Source organism: Eumetopias jubatus, unplaced genomic scaffold, assembly GCF_037043125.1.
Source record: "Eumetopias jubatus isolate StellerSeaLion01/CBP00866 unplaced genomic scaffold, mEumJub1_p1.0 scaffold_2, whole genome shotgun sequence".
Classification (NCBI taxonomy): Eukaryota; Metazoa; Chordata; class Mammalia; order Carnivora; family Otariidae; genus Eumetopias; species Eumetopias jubatus.
This window is the reverse complement of record NW_028274808.1, coordinates 37,823,575-37,844,307: the sequence shown is the minus strand read 5'-3', so window position 1 is coordinate 37,844,307 and position 20,733 is coordinate 37,823,575. Positions and strand designations below refer to the sequence as shown.

General features: G+C 40.9%; 1 protein-coding gene across 1 annotated transcript in view; it reads left to right on the top strand.

Annotated features, from left to right (window-relative positions):
- Window positions 1–765: 765 nt before the first annotated feature.
- ZMAT4 (zinc finger matrin-type 4) overlaps window positions 766–20,733 on the top strand; it is a 240,757-nt gene continuing 220,789 nt past the window's right edge. The window contains exon 1 of the mRNA XM_088021315.1: window positions 766–867. Coding sequence (XP_087877441.1) covers window positions 766–867 — 102 coding nt within the window. The remainder of the gene's footprint in view (window positions 868–20,733) is intronic.

Sequence of the window (20,733 nt, the reverse complement as noted above, 5' to 3'; positions counted from 1 at the left end):
GGTGGATCATTTGGTTGAGTGGCTGCTTTCGGCTCAGGTCATGATCCCAGGGCCCTGGGATCGAGCCCCACGTTGGGCTCTCTGCTTGGCAGGGAGCCTGCTTCCCTCTCCCTCTCCCTCTGCCTGCCGGTCTACCTACTTGTGCTCTCTCTCTCTCTGTCAAATAAATAAAATCTTAAAAAAAAAAAAACTTGCTAGGATGCTTTTCTTTGCACCTATACATATTTTAAAACAAATTTAGTATAATACTATATGTACTGATTTGTAAACCCTTTTGTTAATGGTAAACTTTTTCCTATTTCATTAAATGTTCTCTTAAAGAAGAATTTGATTTGCATTTGGAATTGAGAGGCACTTCATATTCTAGCATGTGGATGATTCAAATTTATTCAGTCTCTTTATATTGCATATACTGAACACTTACAATATTTTGTTAATATAAGTCACATATGAAAATATCCTCTCACATAAATCCTTGGCAGTGTATTAGATATAAGTTTGATTTGTCAGAAAGAGAAAACTAAAGGTTCATTTCTGTGTTGTAGGGTACCAGCCATTCTATTGGGCACTTATGAGAAAATTATAAACTCTACACTTACTGTGGTTAACTGACATGGTATCACCTAAGGTGTAGGGAGGTCTCCCCCACTGCTACCATCCTGGGGTCTGTTACTGTGCTCCTGGCTTTTTCACACAATTAATGTCCTGCATAAATATCAAAGCAGTGGACTCATTTTTCTTTTCTGTTGATTCTCCTTTAGCCTGATGAAGTCCTCCGATATCGATCAGGATTTATTTACAGACAGTTATTGCAAGGTGTGCAGTGCACAGCTGATATCCGAATCTCAACGCGTGGCTCATTACGAGGTAAGGACAGCTTTTCCCATTCGGTGTTTTCAGTGGAAGAAAGAGGAAAGCGGACTGTGGTTGTAGGACTTGAGGACAGCTCCTTTTGGTCTTGGGGCAGGTTTTAAGAGCCGCAGAGCTTGAGCCTTTACAGTCTGAGATCAGGCTGGGGCAAATGTGCATGTGTAGGGTTGGGATTGAGGCTTAGGACATCAGTCTCAGGCTCTGGCTGCTTCCCAGATTCTTTTTTTTGGGGGGGGGATACCTTAGCCCCTAGAGACTCAGTGGGCTTTCTCTACTTGTTAAATCTGTCATTGCTTATCCCTGAAGTTCCTTTCAGGGATACAGGGCACGAGGCATTAGTGCCAGCCTCCCTTTCCTTCTATGACCCTGAAGATAAGCTCAGAGGCCTTTTGTTAATCACTGTCCAGAGAGATGGCAGCATCAGTGAATCAGCACCAAATTCCTTTCACACAATGGCCACTACCCTAAATGTGTTTATCAGCATAAAGACTTCCCCTGTAAAGTTATAACAAAGTTTTAAAACCCAAATACTCTTAAAGGACCTAATTCAGTGGCTTTGGCTCTTTAGGATGGACAAACAAATAAATAGCTGCCTTTCAATTTTCCATTGAGTACAGAGAATAAGAGAAGAGAGGTTGGCCAATGTCTGGGGAAGGAACAAGGTGCTTCCCCTGGAGACAGAGGGAAGCTGGGGAGCCCCTGGACACTGAGTGCTGCCCAGGGCATATTTGCTTTTTGAGAGAACATATACCAGTAGGAACATGAGTTTTCAAGTGTAATAACTTGTGATTAATTTTAGATTGCAGGGCTTAGCCAGCAATTTTCTTTTTGTCTGATGAGTCTGACAAATGCCAGTTGTCACTGTCTCTCACCGGACTCCTCTGAGCCTCCAGTTCCTCTGTGCACAATGAAGAAAACAATATTAACATGCACACGTACTTGCCCAGAAACACAATAAACTGACCCTGTGTACTTCTCAGGATTCTGTGGGGGACCAAACGAGACCTATTGAAATAGTATTTGTGAAAATGCTTTGGAAGCTGTAAAGTGTGCTGTAACATACGTGATTATATTGCTTTCATTATTAACTCCATTGCAGCAATATTCTGATGAGGGCAAATAAAACTTGCTCTTCTGAGACAACTTTTAAGAATCAGAACCTGTGAAAAAAGTTAGCATATTCTTTTGTAAGTAGGCAATCAAGTGTTAGAAGTAAATGTGAACTTGAAAGAATTTCCTCAAATGGAAGATATCCATCTTTTGAAGTTAAGAATTTTCTAATTTCTGTGTATATTGCTTTGTAAACATACACAGTTTTATTAATATGATTTCCCCAGTTAAGAAAAATCAGGGAATTTGTTCCTGCTCCTACATTCCATAGCTTCCTCTTAGCCCTTTATGTTCTCCCTTTATTAGACTTTTTATGTTCATTTTTAATCATCTTACTAGATTCTCGAGGACAGAAACAGAGTTTTATTCATTTGATCCTCCATAATTCCTGGAACAGTGCCTGCACATCCCAGATGCACACTTAGCATCTGTTTACAAAAATATCCTGGTGGCACAGTCCAGCACAGCTTTATTGTTACCTGAGTTAGAAAAGTAACGTCAGAAAATTGAAAAAAAATTTTTTTTAAAGAAAAAGATCTTAGCTGCCCAATTAAGGGTTTAGTTATTTGAACTCAAGTTTTCCTGTTACCACTCTGTATCCTTGCTGGGCACAGTTTAATTGTTTAGATGATATGTTACTATTTGTTGCATGTAGCATAAATGAGATAGAGAAAAGAAAGCAATTATAATAGATCTGCAATTAACAGTGTTACACATCATCAAAACAACATTAAATGCATTGCCGTTAACACTGGTTGGGGACTCTGAATGATGTTTCACTCCCTGCTTCCAGGCAGAGGTGGGACACTTCTTTCAGAGACAAACAGCACGTGCACTCTTTCTGCAAAGCAGCTAGGGATGTGAACGGGGCTCATGCCTCATGAGAACTCTAGTCTTCTAGCTTCAGTCAGGAGGCCTCCCCAATCATTCTTCATCTCTAAGAGGATGGCTTCCATCAGATGATTTTGAAGGCCATTTGAGAACTGATAATCTGATCCAATTCATTTGCCCCCTCCTTCCACATACACTCTCTCTGCTGAAATTGCATGAAGAGTGGGTCTCTATGGATCTGAAATACCCTCAATTCATTGAAAATGTTGTCACACTGAGTCTCAATGTTCTATCACTGATGTATTGCTTTAACTTGATTTTACTCAACTAGAAAATATTCCCAGCTTCCCTATGTGGCGAATCAAAAAGAATCTGCTGTGTACTTTCTGCATGTCCAGCACTATTAGTGTTAGTTATTGCAGGGGATTCTGAAGCTGTGTGAGAAATAGTCTCTGCCCCCAAGAAGCTCATAAACTTCATTGGGAGAAAAGGCAGGGGTAGTTCAGTGTGGTATAAATATATGTGTGATACTGAGAACGTGATCTGTAGAGTTCTGCTGCCTGCTCCTAAGGAGCTGCTGATCCGATGTGATATAAACAGTGTTAATTCTTCTGCCCATTTGACTTTCTGATATCTGCCACGTCATGTTAGTAAATTTTTAGATCTTTACATATTCCAAATTCTAAAGAGTGAGTTACCACAAAGAGCTACTGTGGTCAAGAAAGACTTGTTGGGAATGTCATGAACTAACTAGACCTTGATGGATGGGTTAAGTTGAGAGTTGCTGGAATGAGAAGTCTTGGTATCTCCAAGGAGCACTGCAGAAGCTGGGTTGGCAGGAGGGAGGATTTGTGTTAGGGAAAGGAGGTATACAGTAGTATGTTAGGGGTAGTGTGGGGTCAGAATGTAAAAGAAAGGGGATGCTGTACTCTTGTGTGGCTCTTAAGCATTGGGGAACTTAACAGTATAATTGAACGTTTCTGAGTGACGGTCCATTGGTTGTGATCAAGGTGTATTGTTGGGAAAAGAACAGCCTTCATATGACTTTTGTTATGAGACTTGTGTGCCAGTCCTTTGAAATAAAAGAGAGAAACAGAACAGATGGGTTAATGCTTAATAGCTGCATGCTCCATTTAAAAGGCTGAACCTTTGTATAGGAGGACAGAAAACCTAATATATGTCTAATGGACCAAACTCTTCCATGCTGTATTTTTAAAATCTTTTTGCATATGAAATCCTGAAGTGGAAAAAATGGGAAATATAAAGACATTATTATTTTTCTTACTTGCTAAGCATTAATAATAACATGTTAATGTTTTGGTGGAAAATATAATTAGATGTTTTCTCTGTTCACTGAGTCAATAGAACAAGTAGGCACAGACACAGAGGGGAAGAGGAAGCTTTCACATGTACCTTTCAACATGCCTGGGTATTATAGAGGTTAAAAATAGTTTCCCAGTGAGGCCACTTGAGTAGTTTGTTGTAGTTTTAAGTGGCTAAAGAATCATCTTCTGCAAAAGGAAAGGGTTGCTTACATGAGTGAAGGAGTGGTTTCCTGGCATTGTAGGAAAAAGAAGATTTGTATAGGGAAGGCCATGAGAAATGAAACCAACAGGACAGAGAATTTTTTTTTTTTGAGTAAAGCTAAAGGAAAAAATATGAATGAGTGATCTAGAAGGAAAGAGAGAGCTCTTGTCAGGCAAACCCAAAGAAGTCAGTGAATGTGCCAATCCCTGCGGCTTGCCCCTTCCTGTGAATGCTGATATCTCTTGTGTTGCTGTGCCATGTATGTAATTAATTGTTCCTTGCAAAATCAGTGGCTCAGGTGTCCTGGCATCTACAAACAGGACTGTAAGCTTCCTGAGGGTAGGCAAGAGTCATGCATTGAGTTTCTTCAATTATTTCTATAGCACCCACCGTAGAGTTTGGCCCATAGTTGTTGTTCTTGTAGGATGTAGGTTAATGAAGAGGCTGAGGCTGGGGACTGGAGGAGGGAAACAATGGGTCAGGTTGAATGGAAGCATCGATGGGTACACCAGAGGAGGTATTGTTATACCTTGGGAGTCAATCTGTACTCAGGATCTGGCCTTAAGGTGTAGGTGATGGTTTTGTAGTTATATAGGAAAGACGATTCTCTAAACTGATGAAAAACCCTTCAAACATTTCTGAATCTTGAAGTAATGTCAGTCCTGATAAATGAACCCCCATTAAGCCACCCAGCAGTGGCAGAGTCCAGGATTGTTCTGTAGTCAGACACACAGCACACACATAGGACTTACAGAGGCATGCTGAAATGGATTTTTCCTGTTTCTCTTGTTTTGATCATCTTCCAATAGAACTTTGGCCTCCCCTAGCTTCTGTTTAATGCAGGGGACTAGCCAAAGGACAATCTTCTGGTCTCTGTAAGTCGGGTAGTAGATGGGATGTAAGTGCTTAGTGGTTAGACACAACAAGGTGAAATCTGAGGTTCCTCATATGTGCTGATTAAAGCAGCATAATTTGGGTGCCTGGGTGGCTCAGATGGTTAAGCGTCTGCCTTCGGCTCAGGTCGTGATCCCAGGGTCCTGGGATCGAGTCCCACATCGGGCTCCCTGCTCCTTGGGAGTCTGCTTCTCCCTCTGCTTCTCTCTCTCTCTCCCCCTCTGTCTCTCCTAAATAAATAAATAAAATCTTTAAAAAAAATAAAGCAGCATAATTTTCTATACTACCATTGCCTTTAAGGACTTTTCTCCCTCCATCTCTCATACCTTCTCAACTTTGCTTTTCCCTTTTCTTTTTTCCAATTGCCTGAGTGTATATGCAGTCTGGACAGCTCCTTTCCCATGTTTGAGAGCTGTTGGTTAATATCATGTTATGTTTCTGCAGCCCATCATTCCTACCAGGTACTATATTAACTGCACTTGAGTTCTGTCAGGGCTCACTGGGTCAACAGCCATCCTGGGCATTGCAGGTGATATGCTCCTAGAGATGCAAATGCTAACTGGGTGAGGACAATAAAAGATCTTTATAGCAAGGTTCCTGTGGAGATGCTTCTTTTTTTATTTTTATTTTTTTATTTTTTTATTATTATTATTATTTTTTTGGAGATGCTTCTTTGCACCGTATGTTGAGAATCACTGTTTCAGTCTCTCCAAATCTCTTACATGACATGCTTAATTTCTCCCAGATGCTGTTAATACAATTATTGGCTCATTTGCCAAGGCTAAAGCTATTCTTGTTACCCTCTATAATGTCAGAGGACTTCAACCCATTCCTCATTGCCTACTAGTCTTTACCTCTGTTTCTTGACCATTTCATTGAAGACTCTTGAGATTCTGTAAAATTTCTAACTATTATTATATTTTTCTGTTGTTTTATTCCAGCAAGTCCAGTCATTTTATCTTTTATCAATTATCACTAGTCAAAATAGTTCACTGGAACACCAAATGAATGGTTAAGAGGCTACAGTGAAGAAAACAACAGTAGGCTGAATACTCTGGGCAACACACACATTGGCTAAGAGCCGCTGTCAAATGGTGTATGCTTAATGCTCATTGGTTAAGGGTAGGTAGAGTATGCTCTGCAGCATGAGTTCTCATTTGCTGAGAGCATATGACATCACTTAGGGGATTTTAGGAACCAGGTTGCCTTCCACTGGCTAGAACTCAATCACATGGTCCCACCTAGCAGCAGGAGAGGTTGGGGAAAAATAATTTATTTGGGCAAGAAAATGAAATGGGTTCAACAAACACATAGAATCGTCTGTGCCACGGTCTACCCCTCTGTTCCCCAAAAATCCATTCCATTTTTCTTTTAATACATAGAGTACATGTTCCTTCTCCATGGAAACACCCTCAAGCCCTACCCAGTTACTTTACTCAGCTCAAATTTCAGAGTCTCCAGGAAGGGAGTGTGTCCCTCCATGAGATGTGGATATGATTCCTCTTGGTCCCACAGCTTGTGAGCAAAACAGAAATGTTACCTCTCCGCCTCCTCCTTTAGAGTGGTGATAACAATGGTAATGTTTCTTATTCAGAAAAAGGAGGAAAAGAAGAAAGAGAGTAATCACTGGCCCATAGCAAAGTTGGTATCCTGCAGGGCAGGCATTAGGAAGTTCCTCTTTTCAGAGAGTGGGGAAGTTCCCCAAATAGATTTCAATCTTCCTCTGAGAGGGACTTTCTTGTTCATTTTTCTTAATGAGCCCTGGTTCTGTCCTCCACAGTTCTTCCCTTTCCATCGTCCTTGCCACATCTGAAATGGATCTTGGGTCCTACACTTTTTTTGTGGACTGCCAGCATTCATAGCCCATTTCCTTCCTGAGACTGATTTAAGGCATACAGAATATTCAAAGACTTTCTAATTCAAAATAATAATTGCTTTAGTAATACAATTCTCTCAGTAATATAGAAAGCTTCTGATTTACTTTTTTTCAGAAAGCTTCATGTGTTGTCATCATACAATTCTTTCCTAGACACAATTTCAAGGCTGCTTGTTTTATTTTATTGCTTCCTCATCTCTGTGCCTCTTTCTGTTTTTCAGTTTAATGGTGGCCATCATCAGGTTATCTAAAAGTTGGTGGAAAGATCACATCCTTAATCCAATTTTTGCCAAAGTCCTGAGTTACAATATGCAACTGGGAAGTCTCACTGGGTCTTCAACATATAATGTCTTCTGCTACGACATCTTTCATTTTTGGTTACTGGAAGCAATTAACAAATGACTTTTCTAACTAGGTCCCAAATTTCCAGAATAACTTCTTTTTTTACCTCTATGTGCTTATGTGCCAGTTACACATTATAGTTCTTAGAGTTTTTTGATTCTTTTGTAAAAAACCTGACCAACAATCAGTAACAATTAGTAACAGACACATGTATCAAGTGTTCTGTTTTTCCATCCTCTTCTGGTTCTTTTAGAATTACAACCATCTCCTAGCATCGAACCGTCTAGTTCCCCTACAACAGTAAGCTCAGTGGGCAGGTGGTCTACATTCCATGGTATCATAGTCAACAGTTTTGCCAGTGTTTTGCCACTCTATAACCTGGAACTGCTGTTTTTGTACCTTCCCTACTTACCATCCATCTAAGCTAAGTCAATGTCAAACATTTAAGTTTTTTATTATGCAAGAACCTCCATTTCTATGTTGGACAAGGTAGGCTAACTCTATTAATAAACAAAGAGGTAAAAATTATTTATTACTCACATTATAGCCCACTGTGGGTTTCCAGAGGGGCATTTTGTACCTCACAATCATTTAAGACTCAAGCTGATAGAGGCTCCACCATCTTTGCTCCTGATACTGCCCTATCAAAATCCAGCTGGCACCTAGGGGACTGATGGGCAATGTAGGTGATTTGTGCAGGACATTTTGGGGGGCCAGGCCTGGAAGAGGCATCATATCCACACACATTCTATGAGCCAGAACTCAACTGTCTTCTTCTGACTATATGAGAGGCTGGGAAATGGGCTTAGGTATGTGCCCAGGAGGAAAATGGAACCAGTGTGGTAAGCACATAGCATTGTCTCTGTGTACTATATGTGTGTGAAACTACAGGGCACATGGTGATTAGGAGTTTCTTTGGGTATTTTGGTGATGAAGTGGGGGTGGAGAAGAAAGGGAAAGAGAGGAAAGCCCGTGTATCCCAAAGGGAGTGGGCTTGGCAAAGAAACATAAACAATTCTGGAAATCAAGTGTTTGGAGGCTGCCATGAAGATGATGCCTATTCATTACAGTGCTCTGTAGGAAACTGAAGCAAAAGTGTTGTTTGTCTAAAAGACAAGGGAATTATATGCTATCAAATTAGGATTTTCTCTCCAATTCCTCTGACTTAATTGGTCAAGCACAGAGCTTTTCCAGTTGGAATTTGGGTCCTGTGTAGTGAATGGCCTGTCTGACATGTAGGATTTCCCTTCTGCTCCACCTTTTTGGGCTTAGACAACTGGTCCCCCAGGCCCTGAACTCTGTGGCCCTCAGGCATTGAATGGTCTGCCCTTTCCACACTCTGGTGGTCGGGGAGCAGCCTCTGTGGGGTCCAGTTGTGTGCCGAGGCTGAGGGCACATACGTGGTATCTCGGTGTCTTCTAAAGATGGATGTTTGAAAGAAATTTCCATGTGCTCTCCCTTGTAAGAACGGTCGTTCCTCTGCTGAGAGGCTAGCTTGTTATTGGCAGTCAACTCTGATCTTGTTTCCTGCTTTGCTTTCGCCACCAAATTCATAGCCATGTCCAGCAACTAGACAATGTAGGATTTTACTGTACTCACTTTACCTCTGGATACTATTATTTTATTTTCCCTGTTTTATTTTAAATCTGTATCCCTCAATTATTTATTTTATCCTTTTGCATTAGATGTAGATGTAACTTGATCTGTTACAGTCTTTGATGAAAATAGAGGGGCATAAATATATAAATATTTGATTTTTTTATTTTAGCATTTTATTCCTTTTTTGAATTGGCAGTAAATTCACGTGATTCAAAATTCAAGAAGCATGAAAGAGTATGGAAAAGTCTCCCACCTATCCCTCAGCTCCCCAGTTATTCTTCTAAGATGAAAACAGTGTGCCAATTTTCTTTGAAATATTCTATGCATATAGATGCAATTTAATTTTTCCTTTGAAATATTTTCTGCAAATGGCATGCTAGACCCTCCATTTTTTATTTGTTTTAATCGTGGCTTAGATCTCTTCATATAAACATAATTCATAAAGAAATATTTACTGAATTGACTGATAACTCCTTGGTAGCACTGAAATAACCAGTAGAAAAAAAGGACTTTCTCCCCGTGAACACTCATTGAGTGAGGCATGGATCTGTTGATTTTCGGATCCCAGCCTTTGCTGGTTGGTTATTGACAGTGACAGTTTTTCTTCCAGCTTTCCAAACTCCCAGCATTTACTTGAAAACATATGCATTCCTGACCTCTTCATCACTAAGCCGTCTGGGCTTGTTGATTTCTTTTTTTTTTAAGATATTAGCAGACAGAGGATTGATTCTTAAAGGCTAATGACCTAAGTAAGTGGGCTTGAGTGTTGATTTAAGCCATGTGTCTTTGTCTACATTTCTTCTGTTAGTGGGAGACGGTGTTGAGGACAGCATGCTTCCTCCCTCTCTGTGATTTGAGAATTTAATTAGTTTCTTCAGGCTTTTTCTAAGGTGACTTAATTTTGAGTAGTATTTTTCTAACTTTGAATTCCATACCTGGCTCGGAGGATCACAGAAAGACATAAATGTACCTCATTGGGAAGTGCCCGTGCCACCTCCGAATTGCTTCCGCCTGTGCCTACTACTCCTGTCTCCTTGCTCAGTCCTTCAGGGATCCTTGGTCTCTGGGATGCCACCACTATGCTGGCTGCTAAAAAGGCTCTTACGTCCACTCTCTACTGTTTCAAATATAGAAACAGTCCTTCCTTCACCTTGAAAAACCTACAGGCAGTTTGAAAGGTTTTAGATTTTACTAAGAAAATAGGAAAAAATAGAACAAAACTCTTTTCTATCTGCTACCAGTCTTCCTTCTCTGGGCTTCTAGAGGACCCGTTCTGGCCTTGAAGTCACAAACTTTGCCTCTGACCTGGAATGTTGCCCTGCCTTCTAATCCAAGAAATCCTACTCATTTCATGTTTTTGTTAATTCTTTGTAGCTATTGACTTACTGCAAATAAGTCTATCTTCTGGAAACTAAGCTTCCAGGTTCTGCCTGAACAATGCCTTATCTAATTCCCCAGGGTTCTATGGCCCTAAAGCCAGCCCCCGTGTTTAACCTAGGAGCCCTTCGGGAAGCTGTCATTTGCTTTAAAGCCCCAGAGCAATGTCGTCATCTTTTTCCACTTTATGGAAAAGTTCATGCTCCCTTTTGGCCCGCCTGCTAAACTCTGTTTCCTCTCCATGGAGTAAATTCATTCTTAGCTTATCCTCAGAGCAGGCAAAGCAGGACTGAGTTATAAAAAGAGCTTCGGGTGTACTCCAAGGTCAGAAGGCCTGGGTTGTAAGTACAATCTTAACGAAGTCACCTAACCCTTTCAGATTTTAGTGCTTTCTTCTGTAACATGAGAAGATGCCGAGTCTTCTTTTGTTTTATCCCCACTCCTCATACCCATCACCAGAGGTAACTATTTTATTAGGTTTGACATGTTCTTTATTTGTATATGTTCTTTAAAATATGTATTGCTTTGTGGGCATGCATACTTTTATTTCAGATTTTATTTATTTATTTTTACTTTTATTTCAGATTAGCTTTAGATTTACAGAAAAATTGCAAACACAGTTTGGAGTATTTCTGTATACCCTGACCCAGTTTCCCCTATTATTAACATCTTGCATTACTATGGCACATTTCTCACAGCTAATGAACCAATATTGATATGTTGTTGTTGTTGTTATTATTATCATTATTATTATATAACATACATTATAAAGTGTGAGGTCTGTACTTTATTTAGATTTCCCTAGTTTTTAACCAAATGTCCCTTTTCTGTTCCAGGATCCCATCCAGGATTGCACATTAAATTTAGACATCATGTTTCCTTAGGCTCCCATAGACTGACAGGTTCTCACACTTTCCTTGTTTTTGATGGCCTTGGTAATTTTGAGGCCTATTGGTCAGGTATTTAGTTGAAAGACCGTCAGTGGAGATTTTTTGATGTTTTTCTCATGATCAGTCTGGGGTTCTACGTTCTTGGTGAGGAAGATCTCAGTGGTAAAGCGCCATTCTCATCCCATCATATTAAGGGTAGTATTATCAACATGACTTATCACTGTTAATGTTCACCTTGATCTTCTAGCTCAAGGTGGTGTTTGTCAGGTTAATCCGCTGTAAATTTACTCTTTTTCTCCCTTTCTATAGTGTTCTCTTAGGAAGGAAGTCATTATGCACAGTGTAGTCATGTATTTTTAATGTACACAAATGGCGTCGTGATGTGAATCTCATCCTTACCGTGTTATTTCAGTCAGCAGTGTGTTTCTAGGAACCATTCATGTTCCTACAAGATGTTGAATGTCTTGCTCCTGACTGCTGTGCAACATTCCATGTATCATATTTTGATTTCCCGTTCCTTCAGTGTTGGATACTTAGGTTGCTTCTAGTGCCCCTGCTCACCTGCTCACCCAAGAAATATGTGACAAACATCCTTAAACAAGTTTCCTAAAGAATCTGTGTGGGAATTTATGTGACATGGATGTACAGGCAAGAGTGGAACTAGTGCGCAGAAGTCATATTATTATTTATTTGTCTAAGCCTTGCTTAGTAGCAGCGTGCTGCATAAGGGATCCCATATTTATGTCTCTGTCAGTAATTGGCTTTGTTCAGCTTTCTCACTTTTTTCTAATCTGCTTGATATTTGATATCTTGTTATTTTAAATTGCCTTTCTCTAATTATTATGAAGTCTGAACAACTTTGTGTATACTTATTAGTCCTTTTGTTTTTTTTTTTGGTGGTTTCTGTTTATATCTTGTGTCAATTTTTCTCTTGGTATTCTAGTATTTTTCTGTTTGATTTTCTCATATATTCCTTATTGGATTTAGGCATTGCAAATATCTTCTGTTTGGTCATCTTATTAAAAGTTTTCATGATCCCCTTTATTAATTTTGTTTGTTAAGCTTGCCAATTTCTATGCGATAAATTTAACAAACTTTTTGCCTTTATACTTTAAGAAGTTCTTCCCATTGATAGATCACAAAAACATTAAATACACTGGCTTCTATTAATTTGACACTTCTATTTTTTATATTCATGTCTTTAACTCTATTTGGAGCCTGCATCTATATATTGTATAAGGTAGGAATCCATTTTGATTTTCCTGTGTGTAGTTCACCAGTTTTCCTACCACCATCTACATCCCCTTTTTTCCCATAATTTGTGGTGTCACTTTTACTGTATGTTAATTTTCTTCAGGTACTTGACCCCAAATCAGACCTTTCTATACTGCTCACCTGCTCACCCAAGCAATATGTGACAAACATCCTTAAACAAGTTTCCTAAAGAATCTGTGTGGGAATTTATGTTACATGGATGTACAGGCAAGAGTGGAACTAGTGCGCAGAAGTCATATTATTACTTATTTGTCTAAGCCTTGCTTAGTAGCGAGGTGCTGCATAAGGGATCCCATATCTATGTCTCTGTCAGTAATTGGCTTCTGTGATCCTGTTTGTCTTCATCTGGACCAGTCCATGCTGTACTTAATTACCATCCCTTGGAATTACGTTATAGTATCTGAGAGTGACCAGTCATATCTCTTTCCTTTTCTATTGCAGAGTTGACTTAGCTGTTTATGCAGTGTGTAATTTTGTTCTTCATATATATGCTTGAACAAATTCACAAATTCAGTTGAAATTTATATTGGAAGTCCATCGGATTTAAGAATTAACTTGAAGAGAATTGGTATCTTTATAGTATCGGGTCATATCAAAGCAGGGATATCTAAGCACTTACTCCATTTTAAGCCAATTTCTACATTAAAATTTCAGAAAAATGTAACCTATAACACATGAGCACACATATAATTGTTGTGTAATTTGGTTTTTAATAATATATGTATTCTGTTCCATTCTTTTGCTAAGATTTAATCATTGCTCTTCAACTAAACTGTAATTGTGTTGAAGACAAGGGCCATGATTTTAATTTTTTTTTTTCTTCACTGTATTTCAACCTAGTGGGGCCTAATGAATACCAGGGTTTTTTGGCTTTGTTTTGTTTTTATTTTGCTTTATTTTTTACATTGTTGCCTCTTTTCCTCCCTCTTTACTGGTTTGCTTGCCCCTTCCATCTGCCTCTCCTGGGTCAAAATGCCTAATGCGGCTGTGTAACAGTAGCTCACGCCTACCTCCATTTATCGAGCGAGGGTAAGCACATTTTTTGCAGTGTGGTGCATTTCCTCTGGGAATGAGCAATGTAACTTAAAACTCTGCTGTGTCAATAAGTCAAGGTGAGTTTCCAGCTTTATAAAACTGCATTCCCAACCATTAGAAAGATGTTAACATTTATTGCCAAGCTGTCTCTTAAATATCCTGTAATAAAAAGCCAAAATATGCTATCTTTTTTTTTCCAATTTCACCCTTAAGCTGCATTTTCATTACCACATTTTCTTTGTAAAGTGCTATAACGTTCTTTATTGAAATTTTTATTGTTTCAGGTGATCCCATAATAGTCTCCTTTGATCTAAAGGAAAAAAAAGTTTTATTTTCTTGAAAGAAAAGAAAGTGTCATAGTGGATTCTCTTTATTTTGCTAGTGACATGACTAACCCCTACCCTTTGACTATTGCTGCCTTGTGTCTGCTTTTCAAGCTATATAATAATGATCCAGAAACATGATTTGACCCGTACCCCATCCAATGCATCTAATAATAAGCTCTATGATAATGAGGTTTTCCTGGTTTAAAAGCTGTTTTAATCTGATTGTGTCACTGGGCAAGGAATTAATCAAGTCAGTTTGCTTTGGGACTGTGGGTAGTGAGAAGCAAAGACCGCATTTGAAAGAAATAATTAAAAGTCTGACGCTGAATAAGTTGAGGCCACTGAAAGAAGCATGAGATCTCTTGGCTCTAGTACTTGAAGAACGCAAATGTCTTTGGAATGGCTTGGCATGCCCGAGATAAGACACTGGTGGCGATATTTATGGACTAATCAATATTCTGATTCAGTTGAGGAGAAAACAAAGTTTTGAAGTTAATCTGATGTCACTGGGTCTTTATGGCATTTAGAATTTTTCATGAAATGTTTTCTGATTACAGGAATACAAAGTAATGTATCCTGCACTAACACCTTAAAAACCAAAGTGTGTTTGCTCAGAAAAGCCATCTTATAGCTAGAATATTAATGCAGGAGAGATACACATTTCCTTTTTAATAAAAAATAAAGAGAGGGTGCCTGGGTGGCTCAGTTGGTTAAGCGACTGCCTTCGGCTCAGGTCATGATCCTGGAGTCCCGGGATCGAGCCCCGCATGGGGCTCCCTGCTCCGCGGGGAGCCTGCTTCTCCCTCTGACCCTCTGACCCTCTTCCCTCTTGTGCTCTCTATCTCTCATTCTCTCTCTCTCAAATAAATAAATAAAATCTTTAAAAAAATAAAATAAAAAAGAGAGGTGCTGGGTCATAATGTCCAGGGCTATCCCCGGAATCTTTGAAAGATATGGACCACCTGCTGTAAAACTTGTTCACTCAATTCAGTGTGGTCAGCCTTGTAGGGCTGACTCTGGAATTCAAAAGGGTCTCATCCTCCCCTCTGGGAATCCTCATATGGGAAACTGCAAGTCTCTGCAGCTTGTTTTTGTGACAATGGTGTACAGAAGGACACACTGGTTAATGGGTTAGCCAAGTAGTACAGGATTCTGAGAGGTGGGGGACTTGCAACTATTTCTGAACATTTTCTTCTGAGTTAGGAGTGTGATGATGAACACCCCTGATGTTTGTCTGCATTTATTCTCCCAACATATTTTTTGATCATCTACAATCTGTAAATGTACCATAATAGATTCCATTTGCCTCCTCTATGGGGATCCCTAGATGAAAAAGACAAAGATGTTGCACTTATTTTGGGTAGGGAGTTAAGGCAGGAGCAGAAATGACAGCCCTACAAATGAGAAAGGGGTAAGCAGCCTGAGAGGAGCATAGGTGTGTGTTATTCCTCACAGAGATTTACTATGACTTGGCTACCAAGAAAATGCAATTTGACTTATTCTTCTCTATTTAATGAAATGTGAAAATAAAAAGAACTGCCTGAGTCTTGTCTGTAGACTAGATATGTATTATAATGTATTTAATAATTAAAAAGGGGAAATGTGATTGCTTCACATACAGAATAAAGTCCTGATTATGGCAGCACATCTCTAAAAATTAAGGCTGCTCAAGGTCACACTTCAGGAAATCTTGCTTTTTCTAACTGGGACATTTGTCCTGTGTGTAATCATAAGGAAGTACTTATCCATGTCTTCAGGAAATAGTCATTTCTAATGCCTGAGTTAAAAAGAAAGAAAAAAGGAAAGAAAAGAGAAAAAAGAAGAGGAAACAAAACAACTTACAGTGAGGCTCAGTGTTTGGTTCCCTAGAATTTTAGGAGTTTGTAGCTCTGAGAACTTTATGTAAATAAGACATTTGGAATGGGGTTTCTCAAACTGGGCACATGGATGTAATCTTGAGATTCTGCATATTCTTTTAGACTTTATTTTTGTTTGTTTTTGTTTTTATAGAGTGGGGGGTGTGCAGAGGAAGAGGGAGAGAGAAAATCTTAAGCAGGCACCACACCCAGCACAGAGCCCAACATGGAATTCGATCTCACGACCCTGAGATCATGACCTGAGCTGAAATCAGAAGTCCGACTCTTAACTGACTGAGCCACCCAGGCACCCTTAGATTTTAAAACTTTTTAATGATAATTTTTTTAAAGATTTTATTTATTTATTTGACAGAGAGAGAGAGAGCAAGAACAGGAACACAAGCAGGGGGAGTGAGAGAGAGAGAAACAGGCTTCCTGCGGAGCAGGGAGCCTGATGTGGGGCTCGATCCCAGGACCCTGGGATCATGACCTGAGCCAGAGGCAGACATACGCTTAACGACTGAGCCACCCAGGCACCCCTTTAATGATAATTTTTAATAAATATATTTGACTAGCTATAAAGATGAAACATTCCTCTTCCCTGTGATAACAATTAAAAGGCATTTTGTATAAGACTTTAGATTAATAAGTTATTGTTTCTCAGATGGGAATCATCAAATCCTTGAGAATTTCTTCTTTTACTTACAGTTGAGACCATTGGCTTAAACCATCAGTGCATATTGGAGTTCACGATTTGATTACTCCTTTGGGAGCTTAGTATTTTTAAATGGCTTTTGTGCCAATGATTTCCAAAGCTGGTCAGGCAATGATTTATATTATTAAAGTGATCACTAGATTGATTGATTTAATGATTGACTTATTAATTTTCTATGTATGTTGGTGATGTTTTAAAGTTTTTTTATACTGAAAAATTTGTGACTAGCTCCCTTTCTTTTGTGTATTCAAATGGAAAACCACTTAGGAGAGCCCTGGGAGCTCTCAAGAGAAAGGGACAAATATGTACATTTGAAATAAAGAAAAAAACTGTTTCCTTTCTTATTTGACTCTTTTTCTCTCTGTCCATATATATTAGGGATGTCCTATACATCTGTCTCTGTCCATATATTTGAGAAGCAGCATTTTTGATTCTCTCTCCATCATGTATTATCTATCTGAGAGATGGATACAGTCAGGCAGACACAAGAGAGAAACTAGAGTAGATGCTAAGGGAGAAGGAGCTGGGAACATGTCCTATTTACAGTCAACTGAGGAGGCTTTGGTCTGGGGAAAAAAAACAAACAAAGCCCCTGAATGGTAGGAAGTGTTCCGAAACCTGGAGTGGAGAAGGGGACTGGGGTGGAGGAAGGTGGATGGCCTGTAACTTTAGCCACTGTTTTGTTCTCTGGTGAAACATTGTGCTGGCCCAGGATGAAGCCCTGGGAAGTAAAGTTGAGAAATAGCCGCCACAGCAGTAAAGATGAGAGAAGATTCATCTCCACCCAGTGCTGTTCTGGGAAAGCAAGTGTGCATTATCTACTCTATCAATGGAGATTTCCTGTGTCAGAGCCCACCGAAGTTGGAGGTGATTGGGACTATGAGGAGCATCAGCAGGGACCTCTGTGGCTCTAAGATAGGGTAGATTTATGCAGCATATGGAAACTCGAGGCAGCTCTTCAAGGTAGAATCAGTCAGGGGGTAGAGATGTTTATTGGTTTCTAAGTGTTCTTTGCTGCTTTTCAGAGTGTCTTTTTTCATCTGGCTTGCAAGCGGGGTTTGAAAAATAAGATGTCCTGCCCACTGCGGCTTGTCATACATTAACAGCCTGGTGTTAGGACCTTGGAACACAGCCACGCAGGTTGGCAAGAACATATCCCACTGTGGGGCTTTCATAAATATTTGCAAGAGGAGGAGACTTAAAGATTTAAAGAGCGAGAAAGTTCTTCCTGAGTAGTGTGTGGGGGGGGGACATTAACTTGCAGATCAGGTCTCTGGGCACAGCTGCCCTGTTTCATGCTTGGATTTAAAGTTCCTTGAAGGCTTGCCCAGACCAAGAGGAGGCAGGGGATGAGCAAGGAGCTGATCCCTCAGGCTGTAGCAGAGGCTATTTGGTGTATTCTGTGTCCTCTTACAGCCCTGCTCTGAAGCCGGGTGGCAGTCAAGGTCCTAGAGTGTGAAAAAGGCTTGGGCCGGGATACTGCCTCTCCCAGGACCTGCTAGCACCCTTGAGACCCTCGCCTGTTTCCCGCCTAGCTCACCATGGAGGGCTTTGGCCTGGACTTAGGGGTCTTGCTCTACGTCCAAAGTGCCTGTTCTAGTGTATTTAGCAACAAACCAGTCTCATCATGGAGGTTGTTGCACGTGAGGAGTGTATGACTGGCCCGCAGACTCCCTGCCTGGTATGCTCCCCGCCCCAGACCTTATTTATGGCACAGTTTCACTGACCGAGGACCAGCCCTGTACCAGTCTTCATAGGCATCATCTCATCTCATTCTCTCAATGACTCTCAAGGTAGGTATGATTTTGCACTTGCCCTTTGAGGGAATTGCTGTTCAAAGAAGTTATGTGATTTGCCCAGCTGCAATACCTGGGCCCTGCTATTTAGGAAATTTCCTTAGTACTACCTTGCCTGGTCCTGTCACACTCCCTTTTTTCTCAGTCTGAGAAGGGACAGGTGGCACTGCAGTTGAATCCAGCTGTGTCCCCTTCGATTCAGCAAGCATGTACTGTCCCCTCAGAATGTGCCAGGCCCTGAGCCTAGGGCCCAAGAATACAGAATGAATGGTGCTGTCTCTGTCACAGCTTGGGTCCCCTGGTAGGCCAGGATGCGTGTGTGCACAATTGTTAGACACATCAGTGTGCCCGGCCTCCCTGATGCCTGGACAGCAGCTGGTGCTGTGTTTTGGTGGGGCAGGCTGGTGGGTCTGGGGGATCATCGGGCTGGCTGCTCAGAGGAGGGCCGAGCAGGGCTCTGAAGAGTGAGGAAGGTTTCAGCAGTGAGACTGGGAAAGGAGACTCAGGTCAGCGGTGGCACAAAAACTCTCAAGGCAGGCTGCGTGGGAATGGCATGCAGCTTGGCTCTGCTGGAGCACAGTGAGAGAAGCATGAGCCCTCCTGGCGGCCCAGGTATCTGCCCCCCACCCCCATCCCCCACCATGCAAGTAGAGGTCCCAGGAACTGGGCACCTTCTGAGGAGACAGGGCGCGGGGCCAGAAGGTTTTGCACTGAAGCTAATCCTGCAAACACTGTGAGTGGCCATTTGGCCTAGAACTTCACGCAGCTTTCCAGACACCCAAAAGGAAGGGAAAAAACAAGGTGATTTTTGGCTGAAATGCTGTGAAAAATGCTTCAGGCTTGCAAATCCAGGCCCCTTCACCTTGCGGTCTCTGTAGCAGCTGCGTGGGGCCCGGCCCAGGAGGGAAGGAGATACCATGCTAATTAGTGCACTGAAGGCAGAACTGTAGGTCTGCAGTTTTGAAAGTTTGTTTTGCTTTGTTTTTTAAATACCACGGAGACAATGATAAAGGGCTGGGTGAAATTCAAGGCTTGTGGTTAGCGGACAACTCTGAATTGCTTTGTGAATTGCTGACTTAAGCATTCATTCTTTGACTTCCTTTCTTCCTCCTCTGCTACAGGGTACAAAAAGAGACATCCTGAGATGGAATATCAATTTCTTATTTTTGTTTTCAGTGTCAATCAGAGTAACTCGTGCAGGGACCATTTCTCTGAAGGGAAGTGGGGGTGGTGAGGATTGAGTCTAGTGTAACTTTTGGGCAGGACAGCAGCGGTGAGGTCCCACATCTCCCTCCTAGAGCCTCTGTTAGGTGCATGCTCCCCTAAAGATGCACACTTGCTTAGACCGACTTTTAAGGCAGATTAAACATGGCGTGAGATTTCCGTTTTCCATATAGTCACTCCCACTGCACAGCCAGCCAGAGGGGGAGAGAATGAGGTTGTTCTGATCCATGGGGGATCACAGCATAAACCTCCCCATCTCCTCATATGTCCCAGTTGCTATTTAAGACTGAATGGAAAAAAAAAAAAAGAGGTGGTGGGGGCAAAGAAAAAGTGTGGAAAATTCAAAAGTCACAGCCGTATTTTAAGTACTTCTTTTGCTTTTCAGGTTCATTTCATGATAGGAAGGGACAAAAACCTGTGTAGTCAGCGTCTTGTAAAGCCTAAGATACTTGTGATAGTGAATGGAATATCAAACGTTGCACTGGATGCTCAAGAATGCCATTGGTTTGCAATTTGCAGAATGGAAAATGTTTACTATAAAGTATGGGGAAATTCTTATATGCAACATTAATGCAATGGGTCATATAAAATAAATCTGGGGAGAAGGTTTATGTCCTGAGTACCAGAGCCTGAGACTTTTAAATCAATACTCCACTGATGAGAACAGTTTCCCATTTGATGTATCAGTGCAGCCAGTCAAAGCAAAATGGAAGCCCCCAGGGAGGAAGCAGGTGTGACACTAAATTCTCCCCTCAGCCTAGGGACAGCCGAGACTCTGAATCGAATTTCTGTAAATTCTAGAGTTAACTATGTTAGCTAGAAATTGCACTAAAAAGCAGTCTCATGGTCTGGTGATCATGGTATTTCATGAGGATACCTTGCAGCTTTCAGTTCGTGCCTTTGAATGCCTGATGGGGCAGATGCAGTGGTGTTTCCATCTGTGTACTTAGGAGTCAGATGCAGAAGGGCCTTTTTGCAGGAATGCACTGTTAAGGATGTTCAAGCCATTAGCCATGACTGCTCATGGAGGTCTGCCCCCAGGTCAGGTGGTATGACGGGATGTGTGGCCATAAATATAGGCACAAGGTTAGGGCTTTCAGGCCAAGTCCAGAGGAGATGTGTGATTGGACAAGGGTCTGGGAAGTGATGACCATTATGACAGGACCATAAAATAGAATTGCTGATGAGAG